Below are 27980 nucleotides of genomic sequence, written 5' to 3' on the forward strand. Positions count from 1 at the left end.
AGGATCTTCGGAGGGTTGTTTGTGTATCTATTCTTTGGCTACCACAGATAGAAGAATGGAAATGTGACAAGGCATTTGGTGTATGCATGTCAAGAAGGATGTTTTCTCTTTTTTAACTGACCACAAGACACTACACCTTGAATGTTACTTCCGTATTGAACTTGAATCTCTGATGCAGATATTATACTCACAAGGTCCTATAGAGGACAGCCTTCTGCAAAGTTTTGCAAGATGTGGGTTTTTATACAGGATCCCACCTCCCAAAGACCCCAGAATGGAGTGACACAGTATGAAGTAACTTCATCCTCTCACCTTTTTTTCCCCAGAAGAGAGAGGAGGAGGAATAAACTTGGGCAATGGTTTGTAATAGTGGGTTTCCACAGTGTGTTGCTCTGAACCTTGTCTTGCATCTTAGGAACTCTTGAAGTCAAAACCTAAACTCATGTGGACACAGCCTAAGCTTGTTTCCTGTCAATAATAAAAAAGAGAAATAATAAGGAAGAAGATGAAAGGAAGGGGAGAGGTGAAGAAGAAAGAGGAGGAAGAGGAGAAAACATGGGAAGAAGAGAGGGAGGAAGAGGAGGAGTAGGAGAAAGAAGAAAGGAGAGAGGAGGATCAACTTTTACTGAACCTGAATCAGTCACTGGGCTAAGGGCATTACGCGAAATCTCTAGTTGATTCCCATAATAACTCTAAAGTAATAAGTATTATTTTTACCATTGCTTTACAAAAGAAGGGACTAAGAATTAGATAAATTACTACTAACTGGCAGCAGTGGAGTTTGATTCCAAATTTGCCTGACTCCAGAGTTCCAGCTCCTAACTACTACCAAGAATTTAGAAAGGGTGGAGTTTCAGTGAAGAATTTTCTTCTCTGTTTCTCCCACAGACCCTCCAAACAGCTAGCTAGGGAAAACTGAGATAACTACACTCTTGAGAACTTCACTTAACATCCGTCTATGGGTGGATGGTCAGGGGAATCTTATTAATTAGAAGCTAGGCAGGTGAGATAATAACATACTCATAGTAATTTCAGCACAGTTTCAAAATAGTGTTTATAATTTTCTTAAAAATTATTACTATTAAAATTAATACTAAAATTATTATAGTATATTTTTATCAGCAGTATCTGAAGATAACTTTCACATTGTTATTTCCAGTTAAAATTGAATTATAAATATTTTCAGGCTAACAGATTTTATTTTCTTGCTATAATGCTTCTATAATCAAGCTCTACAACAACTAATTTCCTAAGACTAGGTACACACAATGTCAGGCTTTTAAATTATTTTTTACTCATACTGAGATAACAAATAAACCCTCAGTGAGTTGTCTTTGATAGAGCAAGATGAAATTTCATCATAGACAGGAAGAAAAGAAGTCAGGTAGTTCACAATTTCAGTTAAATCAACATCATAATCTGTCAAAACAGTACTTTGTGATACTAATATTTTCATAAATCAATTGAGAGTTTATCCAATCAACCTATCCAACAAAGCACATTGTCTAAACATTAACTATTTATGAGGTAATCTACCACTGTGCTGACAGGTGGGCCTTATTTACTTTGGCAACAGTTCAAAGCTTCTAGAAGGTATTGATGGCTAAATAACTATTAACACTGATAAGAGCTCTTGGTGTATTTCTGTGGCTGCACCACCAGGCGGAACTGGTTTCAAAATAGAAAGATCAAAGGAGCTCACAATTAACACATTATCATTGTTCCTTCTAAACTTACCTCCCAAGTCTGAAAAGTTCCCACTCTTTATGTTGACAGTCTTCTCTCAATGTCTTAAGGAAAATTCATGTTCTCCATGCCACATCAACAAATATGATCACCTAAGTTCAATCTTTCTTCAGGGTGTGTGTATATATTTAATATTAATTGTGTACTTACCTTCATCCTGCATTCTATCAAAGTCTATGGCTATTAAAGTTACAAGATTGACAATGAGGAATGTGATTGATCTTATAAAGGAAAGGATGCAATTAAAATTTAGCCTTAATAATCAGTGAGTGAAAAAAATCAGTGTCCAGTACTTCAATCAAACAGCATTAGCACTGAATTCCTCATGAAGCCACAGATCTGATACACATAAGTTAGGAGATTTGAACATGACACTTTACTGTCTAAGGTAAAATGGAGAAAAATGTGCCTACTTTGTGAAATAAAGGAAAATATATGTTTAAGTGTTTTGTAAACTATAAAATGCTACACACAAAACATCAATGATGCCTTTACATACTCCTAGCAAGAAGATACAGGTACAGTTGTCTTCAGATCAATGAAAAGGGCAGGGATAGTTCGAGCAACTGTTAGTATTGGCTTGCAATTAGCAGGTATGTGGTACTGACAACAAATTAATGGGGCAAGAGGCAAGGAGTATAATGTAACTATAAGTTAGAGAATAAAGGAAGGATAAATAGCCCTGGTGACTCCTGGCAGACATTGATCATTTATTGAGTTATTTCTATATTCAAAAATTGAAAAATAATGTAAGATACATGCCTTTGAGGAACTTACATTCAATGACAGACATTGCTAATGCTAGCCAATATTTTTGAATCTCTTCCTTTCTTGGACACACAGGGGGATGACCATCCCTACTTATCTAAATTTGGCATGACCATGTGAGTTTCTTTGGCCAACAAAATATTAGTGGAAATGCTCTGTATCACTCTGGATGAAAGCATTTAAAAGTCAGTATGACTGACTATAACTCATAAAATAAAATAAAATAAAATGAAGTAAAATAAAATAAAATAAAGAATATAAATGTATAACTGAATCATAATGCTGTACACCAGAAACTGACACAACATTGTAAATCAACTATACTTCAATAAAAAAGAAAATAGTAAAATAAATAAATAAATAAATAAATAAATGTCAGTATGCAATTTCTCCGTAGCCTTTTCTCATGCTCCAGAAATTATAGAGGTGCCACAAGATGAAAAAAGCCTGGAGTTCTGAGCTATAATATAGCCCTAGAATAGACTCTGAATTGAATAAGAAATAAACTTCTGTTTTAAGCCATGGGAATGTTGGTATTATCTATTACTGCACCATTACCTGGCCTATCCTGACTAATACACATTCTAAAGAGAAAGTATACCATGGTGGAAGAGTACAGTCATCCCTCAGTACCCAAGGAGGATTAATTTCAGGACCCCCTGTGGATACCAAAATTCTCAAATGTTCAAGTCCCTTATATAAAGTGGTGTATTTTCTTTTAACCTATATGCATCCTTCTGTATACTTTAAATCATCTCTAGATTACTTACAGTATCTAATACAATGTAAATGATATGAAAATAGTTGTCAGTGCATGGCAAATTCAAATTTTGCTTTTTGGAATTTTCTGGAATTTTTTTCTTTCAAATTTTTTGCACTTGGTTGAATCCAAATCTGCAACCTACAGATATGGAGAACCAACTATACATGCATTTGGGGTAAAAGGAGCAGGTTATTTATCCCATCTTAACTACTTTTTTTTTGGTTGACTTTGAATATATATCTTGGCCTCTTTAATCCTCAGTGCTGTCTTTTTACAATGAAGGCAATAATGCCTGCATAAAGGATTATTTCATGTGAGAAAGTGCCTGTTTTCAGTAGTTAATTAAACAAGAAAGTCATTAGACTTAGATGGTTCTGATACCTTAGCAACCTATGTGAGCAAATCAAAACCTAAGCCTGCAAATGCCTCAAAGTTAAGAAACTGAAACCTAAGAACAATCAATCACAAAGAGCCAACTTGGCTTTCCCAAATAAGGCAGCCACTGAAGCTATTGGCAATCAATTAATTTCTTGCTTTGCTTCTGCATCTTCTCTATAAAAGTCTAGCCTCTAGCTCCAGTTAGTGGAGCCCTCTTAACCACTTCTGATTTGGTGCTGCCCCATTCAAATCCATTTTTGCTCAAATAAACTCTTAAAATGTTTACTATGCCTCAGTTTAGCTTTTAATAGTTCATAGTTGAAAGTGCTCATTATTATTATACCCCAGCAGAAATAAAATACAATTGAAATATCTTAAAAATAAACACAACTCTTGTTGGTGCCACTACACATGGATGTCCCAATGCACTAAGTAGGACGCTAAAGAGCTGTCAAGGGCTGGAAAATAGTGACCCTTCTTCAAGGGTGTGAGGGGTGGGTTTTCCCAGGCTCCAGGAAATAAGGGTGAGAGAGTCATGCAATCCTGAAGAGGTATTTCTGCATTTTGCAACTATTTAATTTTTTTCCTTTCTTTTTTTGCAATTTTGAATTTTTTGTGAGCCCAGAGGTTCAAGACAAGTAGGAACATCCTTACTTCAGTGAGCAGACCATGAACCCTTTGGCCTGACTATCCTTGGATTCTGGAAGTTCTGTTTTGTTTATGTTTTTGCTTCTTCTAATTTTTTATACAGATATATACAGAGATCTAAGGAACTTATACCCTTCCCTGTCTTCTCCACCAACTTGAAAGTGAACACTATTAGCAAAGGAAGAAGGAAAAACTATAACAACATTTTGAGAAGTTTGGGGTTTTCATGAGAAAAAAAAATTGAGTGAATTGAAGAAAGTATACCCACCTCAAACCCACATTAATCCCTCTCTCCCATCTCTACTAGCTTCCCAAATCTCTGTTGAGGAAGCCATTGAAGGAGCTCTCCTCTCATGACAAAGATACCTTTAGTAAGGAATAAAGAAAAAGACAAAGAGTTGGGTGAAGAGAGTGACAGTCCATTGTTTCCCCAGTCAGTGTTTTATGATGGTTAGAATGTAAAAACTGTGTCATCACGACCATGGCCTCCACATTCTGGAGCTGTAGGTAGCTATTCAGCTGGCCCTTCTATCCTGGTCTTGAATCTGGGCTCTATTCACCCAGCATGAAGTTTCAAAATTGCGTGAAGAATCTCATCACTCCAGGTCAGCTATTGGCAGCAAACCACAGGGCATGAAGTCCCACTGATCCTGACACCATTCATGTGCCGGTGGGGTATGAACCATACTGGGGAGATCTTGCTTTCTCCAACATCCCTGCCCAGGAAATGTTTGACTATAGTAAACCCAAGTACTCTAAGTTTGAACTTAAACCACAGCCCACAATTAGGATAGCTCCCAAAGCCTTCATCCTTGGCCACTGAAATTTAACAAGTACTGAGCTGCACGTAGAAAGAGTAAAAGAGCAGCCAAGTGCACCCTAGAGGCCTGGAGGCTGAAGGAGAAAGAGATTGTTGAGAATGAGAACTCAGCCCTCCAAGTGCAAGCCAGGCACATTTCCCTGTAGAATGGCATTTTGTGGGGGTTGGTTTTTGAAGAGGTGCATAATTTGTCTCCTGTCTGAAAGCACCAAACCCAAACCAACCTTTCTGTCATACGCACTCGCCTAGAAGTACAGACACAGCTGCCTCATTTTAATCTGGGCCTGTGTCTGACTACATGCCCCCATACATGCTTTGGCCTGTGTGGGTGGTCATTAGGGTGTGCTCGTGTGTGTGTGTGTGTGTGTGTGTGTGTGTGTGTGTGTGTGTGTTGACGAACTCTCATGGTTTTCCTCTTCTGCTTTATTCTTTACTCCTTCCCTTTCCGTGTGGTTTCATGTTAGATCTTATTCACTTTTCCATGCTGTTGTCTTTGGATTTGCTGAGAACAATTTTGGTGAAATAGCAGATCTCAATTTTCAAGAGTACAAGTGTTCACAGGTGGAGGGGCCCCTAAATTAGGAAGCCCACCAAAGTGTGGGTCCTCGCTGCCGGCCGTGAAAGAAGTCATGCAGCAGAGGCAGAGGGACAAGTGAACAAGTGAACAGCCGCTTTATTGCTCAGAAGGGGAAATGGAAGGAAAGTGCTCGAGCAGAGGGAAGGGAAGAAAAGGCACTGGAGCGAGGAAAGGAAGCGCTGGAACAGAGCCGTCAGCCAGGACAGCCCACAGGGACAGGACAGCTCGTGAGGTCTTTTGTTAGAAGGTTCTACCATTGTTGTCTTTGTTCCGTGGTGGTGTTTGTTATTTTCTGCTACAGACTCCTTCCTCCCTCAGAGCTCAGCCCTGAAACAAAAAGCAATTAGTAGAAACTTCAGCGGGAACCAAGGAAGAGATACTGGGTTATGTCCTTGGATTTTAAGGAGCCAGCTGTGGGGTAAGAGAAATGTCCTGCCTTTTCATCAGCTGGGCACGTCCTTTCCCTTGTTGTTAATCAGCCAGGGTCAGTACACCTGCCTAGCCACTTCTCTCACAAGCTCTTGTTTGTTTAATCTCTAAGTTACCACAGTTAAAAAAAAAAAGTCCACAAAATAATGGACTACTCTGCTGCATTATTAACATACAGATTGTTTTCCTCATATTTTAAGTTTTGGTGATGTCTTCATATTTAAAGTGCTATTTAGATTTACTATGTCTCATCCTTACTTACTGTTTTCATCTACTACATTTCACTTGAATTATGCCAACCCCAGCTAGGAATGAATAGAACTATTAGAACACAGACTTGGTTTGGCACTATCTGTGCCTACATCACTAATCCTACTGTATATGAGAACATGCTGTCTAAGTATTATTAGTGGATGTGAGATATTCTCCCCCTCTAAAAACTGTTTTTTTAAAAAAACAGAATGCATTTGGAACATGCTCAGAATATCCACAGGACAGAGACTCAGAGGAAACGTGAGGAATGATCAGTTATTCTCAGTATGAGTCAAATGACATATTTCAAAACAGCTTTTGACATTCATATGACTTCTAGTTGATTTTTTCCACATTCTTCTTGATATCCAAAACACTTCAATTATTTAAGTGGATTTTTTCCACTTTTTCAATATATATTTTTGTAGATTACTGGGGGAAAAACCCTGATGATTAAAAAATCAGCCAATTAAGAAAATATGTTGATGTTTTTAAGACCCTTTTCCTTAGCAGTGTCAATTCCTGAAATAATCCTTGCTTTCAGAAACTGCATAAGATAGTGTTTATTATTTTAAGCTATGAATTTAGGGGTAATTTGCTATGTCACAATTGATAACTTAGGTCACAATGGATTACCAACATATTTGTCAAGATCAAACGGAAAAGGTGCATTTAGGGTTGTTTGACTCCTTTAATATTTTAAGCCTATCACTGATACATCACATTGGCCTTCCTTTAAATCTGGTTATTTGTATCAAATGAGCATCACAAATGTTTTATGTAGAATACATTTAAAATTATATTTGAAAAGCACAACAAAACTATCACAAATACGCATACACACATTAAAGAAATCCAGAGTGAAAAAAATCAGTCAGAGCTAGGTATGAATGCAGCAAGCATAATTTTTAAACAGTAAATTCACTCCTGCAATGTTAAGTTTTAAGAAAAATCATTCTAGGACAAGCTAGCAAATTTGTCATAGGAAGAAGTATCAGATGGTATATTCATATAAGAAGTTCTTAACTGCTCAGCAGGAAAAATTTGAAAATAAAACCTAATATAATTTCTCTCAGAAATTGTAGAACATACCAAATATAGCAAAAGACTTTATGATATGGTATCTTATAATAATTAGGTATCAATCATGCTTACAAAAATTATATCCACTTGTGTGAGATACTAGCCTATGAGGCATATTTGATCATAAGTTAATCAATGTAATCTTTTTTGTGATGTTAATATAATAGAAAGCAAATAAAAATATTTTATTTATCTTTAGGTGAAAGGATTATAAGAAAGACTCCAGGACATTGATTCGTAGTAAAAATTTTCAATACTATAATCTGTTGTTACTTAATACTTTAGAGCATGAATCAACAACCACTTTCTGTAAAGGTAGCAAATATTTTCTGCTTTTTTGGCCACACGCTCTATATCACAACTATTCGGTTCCACAATTGTAGAATGAAAACAACCATCAACAGTACTAAACAAATGAATATGGCTGTGTTCAATAAAACTCCCAGTATGAAAACTAAAATCTGAATTTCAAATAATTTTCAAGTGTCACAAAATATTATTCTCCTTTTGATTTTCTTCTTTAAACATTTAGAAACATAAGAAACTTTCCTAGCTCACAGATCATACAAAAACAAATAACAGGCCAGATTTAGTAAATGTCTATTTTAGAACCACCCTATTAATTTGCTTAGAGGCTAACAAGATAAGCAAAGCACTAAACAGGCAGTAAATCTCCACTGAAAATCACACAGACAACATTAAGGCTTTTGAGCAGATTCCTAGCTGTAAACCCAGCTGCCTTCTGGACACAGTGCTAGATATCAAGCCACACTCAGCAGGCTGATGTTGAGTATCATTGCTTTTCTAATTGAAATATGCAGGGTGAGTGACCATTGGAAAATATGTGCACTTTGAACAATCAGAGTTGATAAAATTTTAGCAATAAATACATCACAATTGGTTTTACTGTAATAGTCATACATCATTGTAGTAGCTAACACATATACAGTGCTTCCCATGAGCCAGAACTTGTCTCCTATTTTAAATGTAGTAATGTGTAATTCTCACCAAAAAAAACCTTTCAAAAATTTGTCACTATTTACCTGGCTTATATTGTCCGGTGTGTGTGTGTGTGTGTGTGTGTGTGTGTCTAAATAAAGAGAAAAATAGATTAGTAGTTCACTTATATGATAGACCACAGCCATTATTACCAAAACCCCCAGACCCATTCTTCTTTTCACATCCATCATTTTTCAAATGCTCCAAAGTGTAAGAGAGAAAAGGTAAATATTCTATCAACTTAACAAGTACACAATAGACGTTATAACTATGAACATTACTCTCGGTGCTTGTACTGTGAAGTCTGATGAAGCATTTGGTACAGGATCCTTCTCATACAACCTTCCAAACAGAGTTACTGTCAAGACAGGTCCAGACAGTGGCTTCAGGCTGAACAAACGTCCATCACTTGACACCTAATTAAAACACAGGGAAGTGGACTGGGAATAACTTTCAGTTATATAGACCCATAACACATTCTTAAATTCAGTACAACTGGATGAAGAAACAATAAAAAGGATGGCCAGATTCTGTTCCATCTGAAATATATGAGATTGTGCAGAGCACAAGAAAGATTGGAGCTATGGAATTGGCACTGGTTCATTTACTGAAATGCCTGTAATCTATACCCGATAACTTACTTATCTGAGAATGCATCCCACAGTTAATAAACATAAAACAATGGCTTTGAGAATAAATAAGAGAGAAACTTGTTCTTGGATGTGAGAATAAATAAGAGAGAATCTCAACAAAACAAAGATTCCTCCAAATGGTCAGAAGGGATTGACCAAGGGGGTTTGAGCTGAGCCTCTCTCATTCTTTACACCACAGCCTCCCAAGATCCCCATTGTCCCCGACTCCCCACAGCAACTGTTTCTCCCAGGAAAGGGGATGAGAGCAGAACCTGCAGGAAAAGTCAGTAGGAGAATGCGACTAGGCAGAACACTTGTGCAATAATAGATTTTCCTACGTATTTAAAAAAAAAGGTTTTACTTTCCTGCCAATTCAGTCACTGTCAGCTTCTCTCTCCTTCAGCTTTTTCTTCTTTCTTATTCTCCTATGGTCATGCAGGGCCATCTCTCACACCATGAGAATTCCTTTCAAATTCCTTAGGCCATCCCTTCCCAGTGATACAAAAGGGCTGCCTCTGGCTGGATGGGTCCTGAAAACCCTTCTTGAGTCTTTTCTCTACTTGATGGACTTTAAACAGCCCAGCCTGCTGCCCCTAGTGCCCACAATCAGATATATTTCTTTATTCTCAAGGACACGCTAATCATCATCTAAAAGATGTCCAGACAAGAGAGTCAGCTCGCTCTGTGTCCTGGGTGAGCCCTAAGGACACTTTTAGCCTCTCCAGATGAAGATTTTCATGGCATTTGTAAGCACTTGGGCAGGTTCTCTATTCAAAAGGTGCTTCTTCTCACATAAAATGAGTTGGCAACATTAAGCTAAGAATTGTACCTGAAATTCTCCAGGTGCAAGCTGAACTTCACTCAGCAACACCTCTGGGAAGACATACTGGGTGCCAAAAGTGCCGCTGAGGGAGAACATTTCAAACCTGGTGGAAGCGGTTTCAACTGATTCACCACAAGTGTGTAAATCCATCGTCCTACACTTCAACAGAGTGCAAATCTAGGAACATTAAAACAAAACAACAAGTCTTAGGAAAGCCATTTGAAACACTCCCTTCACCTGGAAAAGAATGCCTGTGCCCCTTTGTTTATAATGTTTGATATAATGTCACTTCCCATTAGATTAATCCAGTTCATTATGAATAGCTATTGCAACTAGGAATAAAATTAAAGGCCTTCAGACCCAAGTGCTTTCCGCAATTCACTGTAAACAGATTAAATCACATAAAGAAACAATCAGATTCTTGGTCTATAGCCACAATTATATCCTCATTGTTTTCAAGTTAATAATCAATAGTGTTCAATTACTTAAAAAAAAGGCTTAATGTAGATATTGGTTTAATTTCTATCTAAGTGCCTGTTTCTAACAATGAAAGAACTTTAAAGTTGTAGTGAACCCTGGAGTGGAGCTAGAGACAACCTCTGTGAGCTGGAAAAGTCACGCACCTTAAATCTGAGCAAGAGCTGGAACAGTTCTGCTCACGCTACATGGTTATCTATCTACACTGCACTACACCGCTATTTGAATGGAAGTCTAAGTGTATGAATCATCCCACCAGGCAGATGCAAAGTCCCCCAAAGGAAGGTGAATATTCATTCAACTCCACCCTCACTGCATCTACAAAACCTTACTCCAAGCCACCTTCAGTTCTTGCCTGACTAAAGCAATAACCCCTAACTGGTCTCCCTGCTCCCGCTTGTGAAGTTGGAGCGCAAGTATTTTAGGGTGTGTTAAGACTGGATACAAATAACTTTCAGGTAAAGGTAGGATGAACACATACTTCTATTTTGTTCCCCTTGAAATCCTACTAAAACCAATATTTTTTTTAAAAGATCTGAGCCCACAAAGATAGGAGAACAGGAAAATAGACCATGGCACAATTTTTGAAGTTGGGGTGTTGATGCAAAAATGGTAACTGGGGAAGCAGCCCAGGTGCCTATCAATAGATGACTGAATTGAGAAAATGTGATATATATTATATAGAATCTAAAAAAAATGCAACAAATTAGTGAATAAAACAAAAAAGAAGCAGACTCACAGATATAGAGAACAAACTGTAGGGAGAAAAAGGGTTATTATAGGATAATATGAAATTGTGTGTGGAACTTTTAAAAATTGTAAAGCACTACAGAATTTAAAGAATCTTCCATTCAATAAAAAATTAAAATTAAAAAAAAAAGCTTTAAAAGAAGATGTGGTATATATACAATGGAACATCACTCTATCATAAGGAAAGAGTGAACTACTACCATTTGCAGCAACGTGAATGGACCTAGAGAACGTTATGCTTAGTGAAGTAACTCAGACAGAGAAACACAATGTGATATATGATACCACTTACGGGGAATCTAAAAAATCATACAAATGAGTGTATAGAAAAAACAGACTCACAGATATAGAAAACACACTTGTGGTTACCAAAGGGAAGAGGGATGTGGGGAGGGACAAATTAGGAGTATGGGATTAACAAATACAAACTACTGTAAAATAGATAAGCAACAAGGATTACACTGTTTAGCAAGGCGAATTATACCCATTATCTTGTAATAACCTATAATGGAATATAATTTGCAAAATACTTAATCACTATGCTGTACACCTGAAACTATCACAGTATTGTAAATCAGCTATAGTGCAGTTTTTAAAAATGGTAACTGATTTAGCAGATCTAAGAAAGCCAAGTTCTGAAAGAGCAGTGGGGAAAGGCAATAATCAACTTATCTACACTGCAGAATACTCAGATTCCATTCCTAGGAGAACTAGGTACCTCAGGAGCTGGTAGTAAATCAGGATGCTTAAAGAAAGGAAAATTGGTGGGAAGTTGTTAAGAATGCCTCAGATACGAGTCCTTCGCCGTGGATAAGCAACTGCCCTTCCCCTGTTCCAGTAAAAGATGAAACATATATTTCCAGAGAGGGTAAAATGGACGATGTTTAGATAGAGGTTTTGAAAGACATAGTTGAAGGGGATTCCTTGAATGAATCATATGGAATAGTAAGACCATCTCCCTCCACCCTGCATGGCCATTTCCCCCACTTGACTCTCTAAATGCTGTCAAAAAGGCATGTGATCACTTTGTTCTCTTCCTGAACACCTTCCAAGAGAAAACCATCACTGATAGAATAAAGCCCAAATCTTGAGAATGACAGATAAGATCCTGCAGGATATGATCCTGCCCCTACGCTCGTCTTCCAGCCATCCTTGCTTCCTCTGCTATGCTTTAGTGACACTGAACTGCAGGCTCGTCACTGCATACTCTGCTTTTTGACACATCTACAGCCTTGCTCTTACTCTTCACTACACCTAGAATTCCCTCCCACTTTTTTTATCCTGGATAAAATAGCATAAGCTCATCCATCCTGTCTCCCAAAACTTCCCTGAGTCTCCAAATTGTCTAAGTGCAGCTCCTTAGTATTCCTCCAGCAAAATGTGCATTTTTTTGGTCCATCCCACACCAACCTATACTGAAATTATGCTCATATATCTTAGTAAAATTCCTAAAGGAGAGGGTCTATACTTCTTCATCTTCATATCATTAGCACTGAATATATACCTGGTATGTAGTAGGCACTTGATAAATCTTTGCCAAAATGAACCAGCATTGGTAGAGTGCTTATCATCCAGCAAACAAAACGTCACCCAGTGGTCATGGTTCCAGCACTCAAAATGCTTTCCGTCTCAAACAAGTACGTACATAATTTGACATGACATATCTTGGATAATGTTAAGCATAGGACGCCTGGGAGTATATAAAAGAGGTACCTAACCCAGCTGGGGACTGGGAGTGCTGCTGGGGTGAGCTGGGAGTGTCAGGGAAGCCTTCTTGGTGAAGATAATACCTGAAAAGCACTATGAATGATGAGTAGCTGGGGGCCATCAGAGATTTAAAGAAAAAAAAAAAAGTCCAAAACCTAGCCTGTGCAAACATCTGAAGGTTCTACAGACGCTGGCTCACTGCAGATGGGAAATGTCTCAGTAAGACAGGAGCCCAGGGCACGTGTGGGTAGAAGTGAGAGAAGAGGATACAGAGTAGGAAAAGGCACATGCCAAGACTTCATGAGTCTTTTATGTTGAGAAATCTGATTTGCCAATTAGAAAACAGTGAGGAATTTAAAGCAAGAGAGAGAAATAGTCAGAAAAGGCTTTCCATGGTTTTCATAATAACAGTGTAGGGGCTGGACTGGATGGAGCTGCAACCGCCAACAGGAAGCCCTGTTAGGAGGATACTGCGACAATCTGGGCGAAACAGGACGGGGGCAGGTCAAGGAAAGGAGAGTAGAGTGAGAGGGGCATGGAGGCTGCTTGTCTTAGGGGTTCCATCTCCGCCAGCTCCAATAGCCCCTCCTCTGTGTTGAGGGCTGTGAGATGTCTGAGTCTTTGCAGCTATTCCACTGTGCCTCTCAGAGCTCAACCCTGTATGTCTCCAGGACACACTTAGTGCGAAGCTTCTTCTAGAACAAGGTAGGCGTCAGTGAACACGAAAGAGAAATGGCTTAATTTGTTCAGGTAGGAAATATTAAAGTTAATTAGTCATTAAAATCATCTGTAATTTGATTAATACAGCATTTTCTAACCTATAATAAGAAAGAATATGAAATATCTGTGTATGTATAACTGAATCACTATGCTGTACACCAGAGACTAACACAACATTGTAAATCTACTCTACATCAATAAATATATATACAGCATTTTAAACATTGGTACTACAAATAAATGTTCTGCCTTTTTCCAACCAGTTTAAGACTGCATTGACATCCACGATTGCAAGTTTTAGCAAATAAAAATTCAAGATACCAAACTAAATTTGAATTTTGAATAACAACAAATTTTTTAGTATACACGTATCTCCCAAAGTGGGATATACTTACAATAAAAATAACTCATTGTTTATCTGAGATTCAGATTTAACTGGGTGTCCTGCGTTTTATCCGGTAATTCCCTTGCCACCAAGACAAGCATTACCTGTAAATAATAGCTCCCTTCGACAGTGTGTAGTCCATCAAATGCCCCTAGTGCATAAACTTCGTCTGATCTCTTCTCAGACATCTGATAACTGAGATGACAGCAGAGGTCTTTCTGACAAACCGTGTAATTTCCTGTGATTCCTTTGAGCTCCAAGAAAGTGTACTCGTCAAAGAAAACAGTGCTGTTAAATTCCCCGTTTCCCACTGAGGGTGCTTCTATCCCACTGGCATAAGAAGTCCAGTTCACCGCTGCTCTGGGGCGTGGGTGGGCGTCCAGGTGCGAGAGGAGGAGTTTTCCTTCCTCTGTCTTCATATCATAATGAAATGCTTTTGGAGAATCAGGTGCATAGATGCCACTTCCTGGAAGTGACAATTTGGAAATGACATTTAAAATAGTAAGGTAAAAAGGAATTGCATAGTTGTTACTGTTATTCTGAATTCATATTAACATTTTACTTCCTATAATCTATATACTGTATTAATTTCAGGAAAGTATGTTGATAAAGACAGACAGATGAGATGAAATCCAGTAGAGTATGACACCAAGAAGCCAAGAAGAGAGAGCTTCACATAAGAAGTGGTGAAGTTTGAAAAAAAAAAAAAGAATATACGTTCAAGTTGAATAAAACTAAGTAGATTTAGGAAACAATTTTGGTTGAGATTAATTTTACAGCATGTCACCAGCCAGATATGCAAAAAAATTAAGAGTTGGAAACACTGTATTAAGGAGTACGTGTTAGCTAGAAAGAATGATTTTCCCCCTTTGATTACATCAAGTTGGTAAATCTTAAAGATTATACATTACCTGTCATTTTCGTTATGCGATAATGTAGATTGGCTGCAAGGAAATTGACTCCCATGCCCACAGCCCAGGCTGAGTGGAATTCAATAGCTGACAAATGTGGCAAAACATTCATCCACGCTGTTGGGAAGAGTATGGTGTCCACGTGGAAATCCTTCACCAGAGTCACAGCAGGATCATGGAAGAGTATATCAAAGCACGTGAAAATGCCAAACTTTCCAAAGGTGGTGTTGAAAGTCACAACCTCAGGCTCCTTGGGTGCATTGAAATGACTTTCAGTCAAGAAAAGGTTTTGCTGCAACAAACAGAAGATGACGAGGGGAAAATCTCTTTTAAGAAGTTGGCCTGGATGTCACTGCATCTGAAAAAGTGCAAGCTCACATCTATTAAACAGTGCCAATGTCATCTACAATCACTGTCTCCACAAGGAAAAAGTGTTAGAGAATCAGAGACTACTATGATAATAGAAGCCTTTGGTTCAATTTCCACATTTGATAGATATGTACAAGGAAGTCTTTATCTATTAAGACCTTGAATATTAAAGACATAAGAATGAAAGAGGTAACTTCTCTTTGCCAAGAACACATAACTATTTTCTGTAGAAAAGAACTTTCTTTGTTCCTTTGTTTTTAAAACCAAGTCTACCTGGTGAGAAGTTTTTCATTCTAGCCTTGACCCTTTTCCAGGGCATGAGAAGGACAGAGTCCAGAAGGCAACATTTTATTTCAATGCTTTCAATGCAAGTAGCTCCTACCGATTTTCATACACTCTTAATGACAAACTCTTGCATTCTTAAATGTACAAAAAACCTCCTTTTTCTAGGACCTTTACATAGTACCTTACCACACCTAATCATTACTTTCTGTTCTTTGTCTCTACTCTGCTTTTAAAATACACTTATTATTATCAACAATAGAGATTTTTCTTCTTCTTGTCCACTTAATTTTGTTAAGCCTTCAGCAGGTGAATGACTTGTAAATGAACTCTACCTTATGGTAGCGTGCCACCAGCCTTCCCTCAGAATCGAACACCACATCAGTGTTGTATTGGTAACGACCGTCAGGGGGACACTGAGGGTCACTGGCACTGCATGGCTTCTTGTCCCCAATATTTGCCACGACATAGATGGAGTTGCTCTTGGCCAGGCAGCTGAGTCTTTCTTGCACTGGGGTGCGGCCAAATCTGGTATGTGTTCATTGGAAGAGGAAAAAAAAAATCAAGTTTAGCGCTTAATAAAATTCAAAATGATAGTTGCCTGAACTTATGTGATAGACACAAAAAGAATTACTAAATAGCATAGATAGAAGGGAAGGATTAAAACAAGAAGAGACTTCAGAGGAAGTATGTGCTTATAGAAATTTGGACGTAGGAAATTATTCTAGGATAAAATCCCAGTCCATGAATTTTTTTCATAGCATTTATCATCATCTATAATCATATATTCATTTACATGCTCATCTTATAATGTATGGCACATCTTATAGATATTATGGGGCAAAGACACACATCTCCTGTTCACCGAACCCTGAAAAAGAAAAAAGGTATTAAACGATATTTTGGATGAAAGAAAAACATCTAGGAAGTAGGATGATTCTGGGAAGATGGCAGAGTAGGGAGCACCAGGAATCCATCTCTCTACCTGAATAAAACTTGCACTGCCAGAATCTAGCTGATGAAATTATTTTAGAAATCTGGAGTCTGTTCAAAGGCATGAAACTTCCAGGGGAATGCTTGGAAGGTAAAGTGCAGTTAAGTTCAGTCAGTTTAAGCCCTTAGTTTAGCAGGGGTTATCCATGCCCCCGCACCCCCCAATTCAGCACCATTTCAGACAGCCATGCAGGTATTCCTGGAGCAATTTGCAGGCAGTTTGTAGAAGCAGGGTGGGCAATAAGGACCCTGGCTTCCAAGTATCAAGGATCGGCTTCTGATCGCTGATAGCAGCTTCTGCTTGTGGAGGTACAAACACAGAGGCAGGCAGCCATTATTCACCCTGCCCACCTACATTGTTGCGAGTACTTCCCCCACTGACTGAAATGAGTTCTAGGGGATTTAAAGTGCCCGTACCTTCTTTTTTCCCCACTTTTGGAGCCAGACATTTAAGGCCTAGGACATGTAAAAGCAACCACCTACACAGAATTTAGGAAATCACAGCATATGCCCAGGGAAAGGCACAGAAGGGGGGAATTTGATTTCCAGTTATCACACTATAAGATTCATATGCCCACTTCTCAATAAAAAATCATAAGGCATACAAATAAACAGGAAAGTATGGCCCATTCAAAGGAAAAAATTAATCAACAAAAACTATACTGGAGAAAGACCAGATGGCAGACCTATTGGACGAAGATTACTGTCTTAAAGATGCTCAAAGAACTAAAGAAAGACATGGAGAAAGTCAAGATAATGATGTGTTGAAAAAATGGAAATATCTTCATGTTACCAGTAGTTGTCCCAGTAAAGCAATTAAAATGCAATTTTGAAAAGTGAGACCTCAGAATATATAACATATAGCCCATATTTACTCTCTATGGACACAACCCTGAAATAACTGGTTAATGCAAAGTTACTGAAGAATAACTAAGGGTAGGATAACTGTTAAAAGAATGAAGATTTGGTGCCATCTTCTGGCAATGTCAGTAAAACCACAGCAATCATCCACAAAACACATCCCTACAAAAGCCCAAGGATGGGTACCACAACTAAACAATTATTCTAAGCATTTATATTTTTTAAAATGACCATTTGATAGTTTTCCTCTTTTTTTGCTTCAATTAGTATAAATATAACACACTGAACACTTAAAGCATGTTTAACCCAAGCCTTTTCAAAATACCTGAAGTGGTAGACTAGGTGCATGAAATAAAAGCCTAGTGTTTGGGATTTCTTTTTTTTTTTTACATTTTTTATTGATTCATAATCATCTTACAGTGTTGTGTCAAATTCCAGTGTTCAGCACAATTTTTCACTCATTCATGGACATATACACACTCATTGTCACATTTTTTTCTCTGTGATTTATCATAACATTTTGTGTATATTTCCCTGTGCTATACAGTGTAATCTTGTTTATCTATTCTACAATTTTGAAATCCCAGTCTATCCCTTCCCACCCTCTACCCCCCCCCGTAACCACAAGTCTGTATTCTCTGTCCATGAGTCTATTTCTGTCCTGTATTTATGCTTTGTTTTTGTTTTTTAGATTCCACATATGAGCAATCTCATATGGTATTTTTCTTTCTCTTTCTGGCTTACTTCACTTAGAATGACATTCTCTAGGATCATCCATGTTGCTGCAAATGGCATTATGTTGTCGGTTTTTATGGCTGAGTAGTATTCCATTGTATAAATATACCACATCTTCTTTATCCAGTCACCTGTTGACGGACATTTAGGCTGTTTCCATGTTTTGGCTATTGTAAATAGTGCTGCTATGAACATTGGGGTGCAGGTGTCATCCTGAAGTAGGGTTCCTTCTGAATACAAGCCCAGGAGTGGGATTCCTGGGTCATATGGTAAGTCTATTCCTAGTCTTTTGAGGAATCTCCACACTGTTTTCCATAGTGGCTGCACCAAACTGCATTCCCACCAGCAGTGTAGGAGGGTTCCCCTTTCTCCACAGCCTCTCCAGCATTTGTCATTTGTGGATTTTTGAATGACGGCCATTCTGACTGGTGTGAGGTGATACCTCATTGTAGTTTTGATTTGCATTTCTCTGATAATTAGTGATATTGAACATTTTTTCATGTGCTTTTTGATCATTTGTATGTCTTCCTTGGAGAGTTGCTTGTTTAGGTCTTCTGCCCATTTTTGGATTGGGTTGTTTATTTTTTTCTTATTGAGTCGTATAAGCTGCTTATATATTCTGGAGATCAAGCCTTTGTCGGTTTCACTTGCAAAAATTTTCTCCCATTCTGTAGGTTTTCTTCTTGTTTTTTTTCTGGTTTCCTTTGCTCTGCAGAAGCTTGTAAGTTTCATTAGGTCCCATTTGTTTATTCTTGCTTTTATTTCTTCTAGGAGAAAATTTTTGAAATGTATGTCAGATAATGTTTTGCCTATGTTTTCCTCTAGGAGGTTTATTGTATCTTGTCTTATGTTTAAGTCTTTAATCCACTTTGAGTTGATTTTTGTATATGGTGTAAGGGTGTGTTCTAGCTTCATTGTTTTACATGCTGCTGTCCAGTTTTCCCAGCACCATTTGCTGAAGAGACTGTCTTTATTCCATTGTATATGCTTGCCTCCTTTGTCGAAGATGAGTTGACCAAAAGTTTGTGGGTTCATTTCTGGGCTCTCTATTCTGTTCCATTGGTCTATATGTCTGTTTTGGTACCAATACCATGCTGTCTTGATGACTGTAGCTCTATAGTATTGTCTGAAGTCTGGAAGAGTTATTCCTCCAGCCTCTTTCTTTCTCTTCAGTAATGCTTTAGCAATTCTAGGTCTTTGATGGTTCCATATAAATTTTATTATGATTTGTTCTAGTTCTGTGAAATATGTCCTGGGTAATTGGATAGGGATTGCATTAAATCTGTAGATTGCCTTGGGCAGTGTGACCATTTTAACAATATTGATTCTTCCAATCCAAGAGCATGGAATATCTTTCCATTTTTTAAAGTCTTCTTTAATTTCCTTCATCAATGGTTTATAGTTTTCTGTGTATAATTCTTTCGCCTCCTTGGTTAGATTTATTCCCAGATATTTTATTACTTTGGGTGCTATTTTAAAGGGGATTGTTTCTTTACTTTCTTTTTCTGTTGATTTATCGTTAGTGTAAAGAAAGGCAACTGATTTTTGAACATTAATTTTGTAACCTGCTACCTTGCTGAATTCTTCGATCAGCTCTAGTAGCTTTTTTGTGGATCTTTTAGGGTTTTCTATATATAGTAACATGTCGTCAGCATATAATGACACTTTTACCTCTTCTTTTCCAATTTGGATCCCTTTTATTTCTTTCTCTTGCCTGATTGCTGTGGCTAGGACTTCCAGGACTATATTGAATAGGAGTGGTGATAGTGGGCATCCTTGTCTTGTCCCAGATTTTGGTGGGAAGCTTTTGAGTTTTTCACTGTTGAGAACTATGCTGGCTATAGGTTTGTCATATATAGCTTTTGGGATTTCTAAAACAGTCCTGATTACATATTCTCCTCCTGCTTGTTTTAATCTTGAAATTGCATCATATATTCTAATATATTTCTGTGTAAATTATGTATCTCAGTCTGTTTGCTGCACCCAGAAGAGCTCCAAAATTCTTTATTAAACTATGTGCTCTGATTTGGAGTTTGAAAATGCATTTTGCTTATGTGAGCCTGAAATCTGCTTCTCAATCTCTAGTATTTGCTGAGCCCTTAACGTATGCAGAGCTCTGTCTTAGGGCCACTAGGAAAAGAAAAAGGAGATACAATGGAAGAATTTAAACGCATTTCCTAAGACTGCTTTCAAAGTATTCAGTTTCAAAATATAATAAAAATCATCAATTACTGAAAAAGACATTTAATGACTTTTAAAAAGGGCACATTAAATATTCAATAAATATTTGTTGGGTCCTTATACTACACAAAGCACCTTGCTAAATATGTGGGAATCTGGGAAAAGGACATTCTGGGCAGAGCTGTCCAAGTGCATGATGTGGGAGACACGAAAGTGTGAAATATGGCTGGTACACTTCACAGCCTTTTCATCTTACTGGAGAAAACATGTATACATGCAAAACCCTGAAACAATAGTACAGATATCAAATATCAAAATGCTTTTTCATTCAAACTAGCTAATTAGGCAAGCTTTTTTTTAACTTGTTGAACTAATGATTGACTCTTTAATCTGCAAGCCACATAACCATGATCATAGGTGCAGGCATTCACTGTAGTAAACAATGTCCCTTATACAATGACTCCTACACACCCACACAGTGGAGTACCGAGTTCATAAGAAATAGTCAATGAAAAAGAGATGAATAAGTAAATTCATCTTTGAGTTAGGTTACTAGACACAGTTTGTGTCTCAAGAAATCTACAAGGTTTCTTCTAGGAGGCAATGAAATCTTCTAAGCCAAATTGTTCCTCTCAGCTTCCCAGGAACTCTCAGAACTGTATTGTACATTCAGTTGTAATTATCAGCCCACTACCATGCTGCCTTGTAACAACTACTTCCTCTCCTTTATTCAGGTAGCTTCTACTTTGTTTTTATTTTTAAATTATAGCTAAACTGTCTTATTTTTTAATTGTATAATATTTAGTAAGAAATCTCAAATCGTTCTTGAAGCATATGACATACAAATTTTGAATGAATAAATAAAATGTAAAAGACAAATAATAAGGGTCTATTCCCATAACACCCAGGCTAAGTGTCTGATTATGTGACTTTGAGAAAAGAAAGTAATCAGCTTTGGATGTTTCAAGCACACTCAACAAGACATGGTATCTGATTGTGTATGAGGGATAAAGGAGCTGGATTCCTCTCTTACTCTCACTCAATCTTTCAACAAAACCCATCAGAGCCACCTTCAGACTATCTGGAATCTGGCCATTTCTCAATCCCCAAACTTCTACCATCTTCCTTCAAACACCATCATCTCTTTCCCTAGATTATCACAATAGCTTTTTAACCGACTCCTGCTTCTTTAGTGACCTACTTTCTGGAGTCCATTATCTACATAGCTGCCGAACGGATCCCTATAAAACTGAAGTCAGAGCATGTCACTTCTCTACTCAAAACTCTCCGATAACTACTTTCTCACTCAAGTCCCAAAGTCATTATCATGGCCCACGAAGCCTTATGCAGCCAGGGCCCTCCTGCCAATCTGCCTTTCTGCCTCCATGTCCTACTTTTCTTCACCTCTCCTCACAGCATTTCAGCCACACTAACCTTATTGCTGCTTTTCATATACCAAACACACACATAACCACAGAATCTTGGTACTTAGAATTCTCTTGACTTAAAAATGTTTTTCTCAGCTACCTATATGACCTACTCTCTCACTTTCTTTAAGTCTTTGCTTAGAAGTCCCCCGAAGCCCCCTGATGACCTAAAAATGTAAGCCCCATGCTTGCCACCATATTCACCTTTTCTGCTTTATTTTTCTCCACAATATTTACTTCTATTGTACATCATAAATGGGTAGATAGGTGACAGATAACTAAATAAATAGAGACATCTTTTTTTTTAATTGACTATTTCACACTAGAATATATGTTCCAAGAGGACAGAGATTTTTAGTTCTTCCTGTTCACCCCACTGCCCAGAATGGTGCCTGGACACAACAGGTATTCAAACAATGGGTTGAGTAATTGAAGGCAAGGAATGGAGATGTCATTTGTTGATGGGAAAAAGGAAAGGCTACCAGACTTCTTGAAATGGAATAAATGGAACATTCTGGTAGGGATTTTCAGAAGACCCTAGGAAATTTGGTTCTAGGGAAAGGTCATTCAGAAAGAAGTGAAGTCAGTTCATAATGGAAGTGGCAACAGAGTGCTTGTCCTTCAGAATCTGAAGCTCTGGACCTGGTTAGATGAGAAATAATTATGGTGCAATGAAATACAAATAAAGTAGACAATAATATTGAATTTTGTCAAAATCAGTGTCTCTCTAAACAGTTACAGTAGCTAGTCTGTGTGATTTTGAGAGCAGTTCCAAAAGAGGAATTCTTACAGTTTTAGCAATAGTGAATTTGGGAAGAACTGAGTTAACTGACATGATTCTCTTCCATGTATAAGGTATGTATTGTTTTGCTTATATTAAAAGAAATAGTGCTACTTTTATCAGACCTCATATTTCTTATTCTAGACTTGATTCAAACCGCTTACACCATTCTGCTCTATCACCTCTTGGTTATCATCTTAAGCTTTAAGAATGTCATATACTTTAACCTCATCCAGCTACCTTATTGATGTGAAAGGAAAAATTTTAACCCTAAACTGACATATAACTCCGTTTCACTGTTTTCTTGCACGGGTTTAATAGTACAGACCCACACAAGGAGATGATTTTCTATTCGCTGGTAAGGACTCAGAAAAGCTGAGTTTAGGTCTGGTTCTTCCTCTAATCAAACACTCTGTGACTCAAAACAAGTTATGCTATCATCTCTCCAGATTCATTCCCTCAGTGGAAATTCACATTGAATGCAATGATTTCTATGTTACCCTCCAGTACTGATTTCTGTGATTTCGTAATTCATATTCATTTTCCTAATAAATGTATCTATAGATGAAAAAGAGTAAAACTAACTTGAAATTTAAAGTTGATAGTGGATCTTATACGATGATCTTCTACCAAGCTTTCCCAGATAAAGTAAGTTCATATTCATGGTTAAATTTTCCACAATGTGGTTCTTTACCTGTTGGGATTATTGCAAGGGATCCAATCCACCTGAGGGTCTGGAATGTCTTCCAAGTACGGGTAGATAGATTCCCTGCTGAAGGCAAAGCTGTAAATTGCATCTTCTGGTGTCACAATGATATGGGCACCCTGTTAAAAATGTGGCTTGATCAAAATATTTCTCAAATAAGCAAACAATCAAAGAGAGGAACTGAGTGGCTGAGAAACAAACAGTAGGCTTTTTTTCTTTCAATTCTTTTGTTTTCTGTATTTTTATCATTTATTTTATTGCCCAACCACTTTCATTTTCTAATCCCACAGCCATCATTTCTATGTAACTTTTTCACCCTTGTGTAGCCATTAATATTTTTCCAGGCTGCTAGCAGTCTTGGCACCCACTGCAGTTGTTAACTATAAACCTAGCTGTTCCTCAAATAAACGGCCTCCCTGATCTTTGGCCTACTGTTGTGCCTGAGCATGCCAGGGCTGATTCATCACTCACCCCTCCGCGCCAGCCTTCCCTGCTCCATACCCTGCGAATGTGATTCCTGCTTCTCAGAAGGGGGCTCAGACACCGTTCCCTGAAGGATGCCAGACCAAGGGACACAACCTGAGCTCACCTGGGTGCCTTCCATGGGAACGTCACCCTAGAAGCTGCTGTGTGGCCTTTGAGGAAATAGTTGGACTAAAGGTGAAAAAGAACCTCAGAATTCTTAATAAGCTTTTAAATCTTTGTATGTAGAAGAAAGTATGCTGATAGATATATATCATGTGCATATATCCATGACTTTCATCAGACTTCTTATATCCCTCATCTTTACCTGACCTATGAATAGCTTATTTAAACCATATTCATTCAAACCACACACTTAAACTTAACCCTTCATCCGACTCAAGGACTTACTATGCATTCACATACATGCTTTTGTCTTGCAATGAGAATGAAGTATGAAGAATATAATACATACTGTTAAGTAATTTGCAACTTAAGTTTAATTGTTTTGGTGTGATGAACAAATCTAAAAACCTGCAAACTCTTAAGAACACAGAAGTACTCCCAGGCCGCAAACACTCTAAGAATAACAACCGATCCCTGACCCATGTACCCTCCACCCTCTTCCTGAAGCAGAAAAGAACAACAAAATTGCTGAATTTGCAGAAAGTTCTCAAAGGTCTGTTATCACTTAACAATAACCAAGCCATTCTTTTCTAAACGTCACTCTCACTAATAGCAGAGCATAATAGTGCCCTTGCTCTAATAACTGGAGGGAGGGAGGACTCAGATTGTAAAGCAAGTTCTTGGCCACCCTGACACATATGTCGCCCCACGATGTAATTGACCCTGACAGTGATTATGTCTTGTAAGACCCCACCCCTTCCCTACGTAAAAGCCAGCACACTCCAGACATGGTACCTGCTTTGCTGCCAGTGTGATTGCTCCCTCCAAAAGATCCAGATTTTGGTTCATCAAGTCCAATGCCTCTTCATGGGACACTGGTGTTAGGGTAACATTAGGGAAGATCACTGCATGTTCATAAACGGCTGCAATGAAGGTATCCAGGCAGCTGGCTTTCAAGACCCAGAAAAGCAAAATTGCCACATAATCCAGCGACTGAGATGTAATCATGTTGAACTCCAAAGGTTGGCTGAAAAACAGAGCAAGCCCTGTTACTTATAAAGAGAAAAAAACAATACATCACGTGATTGCCAGAACTTAGTACTTCAAAAATAAATTACAGAAGCTCACTTTAGGAAAGCATTTTGGTTTTACACAATAGACGGAGATATAAACAGAACTCATGTAACAAATGACCTTCCCTTTTGCAGGGGTTTGCAAGGCTCAAGTAAGAAAATGCATGTATGTCGTTTGCTAGGGCTGTCCTAACACAGAACCATACACAGGGTGGCCTAACCAACAGAAATTTAGGAGCTGGCAGTTCAGAGGAAGGTGCCAGCAGATTTGGTTCCTCCTGATGGCTGTGAGGGGGAGATCTGTTCGTGCCTCTCTCCCTCTATCTGGCCATCTTCTCCCTGTGCGTCTTCACGTCATATTCTCCCTTGTGCATGTCTGAATCTGAATTTCCTCTTTCCATAAGGACACTGGTCAATGGATTTAGTGCTCAGCCTGCTTCAGTATGACCTCACCTTAACTAAATACACCTGAAATGACCCTAGTTCCAAATTCGGTTGTATTCTGAAGTACAGGTGGTTAGGACGTAAACAGAAATTTCTGGAATTCTTACCTTTTAAAACTTCAAAATGTAGTGGTATTTATAAATAATTTGAAGAATAAATAACTCTTCAGTTTTGAAATTATGATTACTCTCATCATGAGAATATCTGAGCTTCAGCCTTTGTTCACTTAGTCTCCTCAAAATGGGAAGGCCGGGTCAAATAGAAAAGAATTATTTGTTGTCTCTTTCTAAATCACAAATCACTCCCCAGAAGCGTGATTTCCAACAGCGAGCATGTGTTGTCTAACATTTTCCATGGGTCAGGAGTCCAGGGGCAGCTGAGCAGAAGGCCTCTGGCCCAGGTCTCTTTCACAAGCCCCGTGGTGATGTCAGAGCTTGACTAGGGCAAGAGTCACTTCTAAGCTCCGGGCTCACTCGCAGAACAGACGGCAGGCCTCAGGTGCCCATTGGCTGTTGTCCAATAAGTTTATTGCCATGAAGTCTTCAGGCCTCACTGAGAGGAAACTCCCATTATGGCAACTATTTTCCCTCCAGCCAGAGAGCAAGAGACCCCACCCAAGACAGAAGCTACCGCCTTTTAGTAACGTAATCTGGGAAGTGACATCCTATCACTTTTGTTGTGAATGATTTTATTTATTAAATGCAAGTCAGTGCCCTTGATGGGAGGGGATCCCACAAGGGCATGAATGAGACAGGGAGCATCAGGGATCATCTTTGAGGCTGCAGACCCTCCGAGTGATAGAGAGGGGAGTGTGAAGAATGGGAGGGAGAACAAGAGTAAGAAAGAAGGGGAGAGAAGAGAGGAAAATAATAAAAAAATAGAAAAAGGACTTACGGATTTTGGCAAATTTTGTTTTAACTGTGAATTTGAAAGTAGCTCTTTTGGGCCTTTCCTGTTCACCCATTTCTGTCCCCCTATAACCTTAAAAGAACCTAATTAAAGAAATGAGATCACTGAGCAGTTGAAACTAACTCCTGACTTATGCTCTCCTGAATGCACACCGTACCTTGTCTAACCTGTTGACTTTTTTTTTCCTAGATAGAAAGAAGTAAGAATGAAAAATTAAGCAAAGAATGATTAACTCTCTACTTCCCAACAAGCCCCTTAGCAATCCTGCAAGCAGATTAAGAGAGAGTCAGCCAGTCTGTCCCCCAATGGAGAAGGGTGCAGAACCCAATCTCCTGCCTTGATGATTCATTGAGAGTCTTCCCCTCACCTCCCTTTTTCCCTTTAAAAACTCTCATGACCAGGGAGTGGGATACAGCTCAGTGGTAGAGCACATGCTTAGCATGCATGAGGTCCTGGGTTTAATTCCCAGTACTCCATTTAAAAAAAAAAAATTGTCATGGCTGAGAAGAATCTTTGGAGTTGTTCTCTGGACATGAGTTCACCTTCTCCCCCAGATTGCTGGTTTTTCTGATTAAAGCACCTTTCCTTTCTACACTTACTTCTTGATTATTGACTTTTGAGCAGCAAGCATCTGTACCTGAGTTCAGTAACAAATTAACTTTATTTTTTATATTTATAGAATTAATGTTTATGATTATTCATTTTACTTTCAGATTTCACTTTAAAGGTTGTTTTTGTAGCTCAATTTGCAAGTAGGTATGTCTGATTTTTTTTTAACTTCAGTACTTATAGTAAATTTATTCTGTGGCTGCTGAAGTAACCAAGAGGAAACCCCAGATCTTGCTTGCTGACCCCCTCTGGCCTTTCCATTCCCAGATGGGTGGGGATACACACACTTCACAAAGATGTTGACCTGAAACAAACAGACCATCAGATATTTCTCCAGCAAAGATGGATTTTTTTCAGGATTAGCAAAGAATTGCAATTTGAGATCTACAACCATGGTGAGCCCCTCTGCACAGCAAGGGAAGGAGAAGGCTTTAATAGAGAGAAAAAGGAACTTGGAAAGATTGTAGTAAACATTTGGCTCTGCTCTCGTCACAGGGCATGAGAATTCCCCCTCTGGTCTCCCAAGTCTATTTAATTGAGGTTTCTGTTTATTGTTTTTTACCGGGAGATGTAATCATTACATAGCAATTTATAAAGGAACCTCTGAAATAAAATTTAAAACCGGAACGGGTCACCAAGAGATAAAAAAATTACTTCTTTGATCTTATTAGAATAAAAATATTACATAGAAAGCCCCCACTGAGTTTCCAGTCTGTTATAGAAGAGCTTGGAAGTCATCTCTCCCAACTTCCCAACAGGAAAAAACTGAACTGAGAAGCAGTAATTTTTTTAGATACATCGGAGAACTGAAGTCACGGGACAAATCACTGCCCCCAAAGTTCGCGAGACAGGCTTACCTGTAGCGGAAGCCCACTGTGGGGGCCAGTACTGGTAGGATCACTCCAGTTGTCATTAACAAATTGCTGAAGGCTCAGTGTGAACAAGCTTGAGAGGAAAAAACTGAGGAGTGGAGGAGGTTTTGATACTCAGGGAGCCCTGATACTTTTGTGAGTTTTATTCCAGGATCCCAAATAGGTTCTCTGGGTGAACAATGAAGAAAAAAAACCTTGTGGTTCCGATAGGAAGAAGTGAAGTACCTGCTTTGAAGTATGTCCAGAGCATTCTGTTCTCTTAACCAAAGCCAGCCTTCAACA

At 38.3% G+C, this 27980-nt stretch overlaps 1 protein-coding gene and 1 long non-coding RNA gene across 5 annotated transcripts; one reads left to right on the forward strand and one right to left on the reverse strand.

Moving 5' to 3' along the window:
• Positions 1-4817: 4817 nt before the first annotated feature.
• Positions 4818-15280, forward strand: LOC140697729 (uncharacterized). The gene is made up of 3 exons (XR_012075016.1): positions 4818-4908; positions 9939-10058; positions 14552-15280. It is a non-coding gene; the product is annotated as an uncharacterized lncRNA (long non-coding RNA).
• On the reverse strand, positions 5797-27980 carry VNN1 (vanin 1). Of its 4 annotated transcripts, XM_006200064.4 has the most exons (9): positions 27684-27980; positions 24587-24818; positions 23192-23322; positions 15855-16047; positions 14869-15160; positions 14062-14423; positions 9925-10095; positions 8745-8879; positions 5797-6027 (listed from the first exon to the last, which is right to left on the reverse strand). In XM_006200064.4, exons 1-9 carry the CDS (start codon positions 27737-27739, stop codon positions 6022-6024), a joined length of 1578 nt encoding a protein of 525 aa, XP_006200126.3. In that variant the 5' UTR covers positions 27740-27980; the 3' UTR covers positions 5797-6021. The 4 variants fall into 4 exon arrangements, with proteins under 4 accessions (XP_006200126.3, XP_072821994.1, XP_072821996.1 ...); XM_072965893.1 differs by lacking the exon at positions 5797-6027 and having other exon boundaries at positions 6946-8879; XM_072965895.1 differs by lacking the exon at positions 5797-6027 and having other exon boundaries at positions 6946-8879; positions 27924-27954.

Source organism: Vicugna pacos, chromosome 8 (genome assembly GCF_048564905.1).
Source record: "Vicugna pacos chromosome 8, VicPac4, whole genome shotgun sequence".
Taxonomy (NCBI): Eukaryota; Metazoa; Chordata; class Mammalia; order Artiodactyla; family Camelidae; genus Vicugna; species Vicugna pacos.

Bases quoted from the DNA above. Each gene is read 5' to 3' on its own strand.
- VNN1 (XM_072965893.1), bottom strand. From the start codon at position 27,739: ATGACAACTGGAGTGATCCTACCAGTACTGGCCCCCACAGTGGGCTTC. The intron at 24,819-27,683 runs GTAAGCCTGTCT...TCTGTTTTTCAG, and splicing joins ACAGTGGGCTTCCGCTACAG to CCAACCTTTGGAGTTCAACA. The intron at 10,096-14,061 runs GTAATGCTTGTC...TAATGTTCCTAG, and splicing joins AAGGGAGCTATTATTTACAG to ATTTGCACTCTGTTGAAGTG.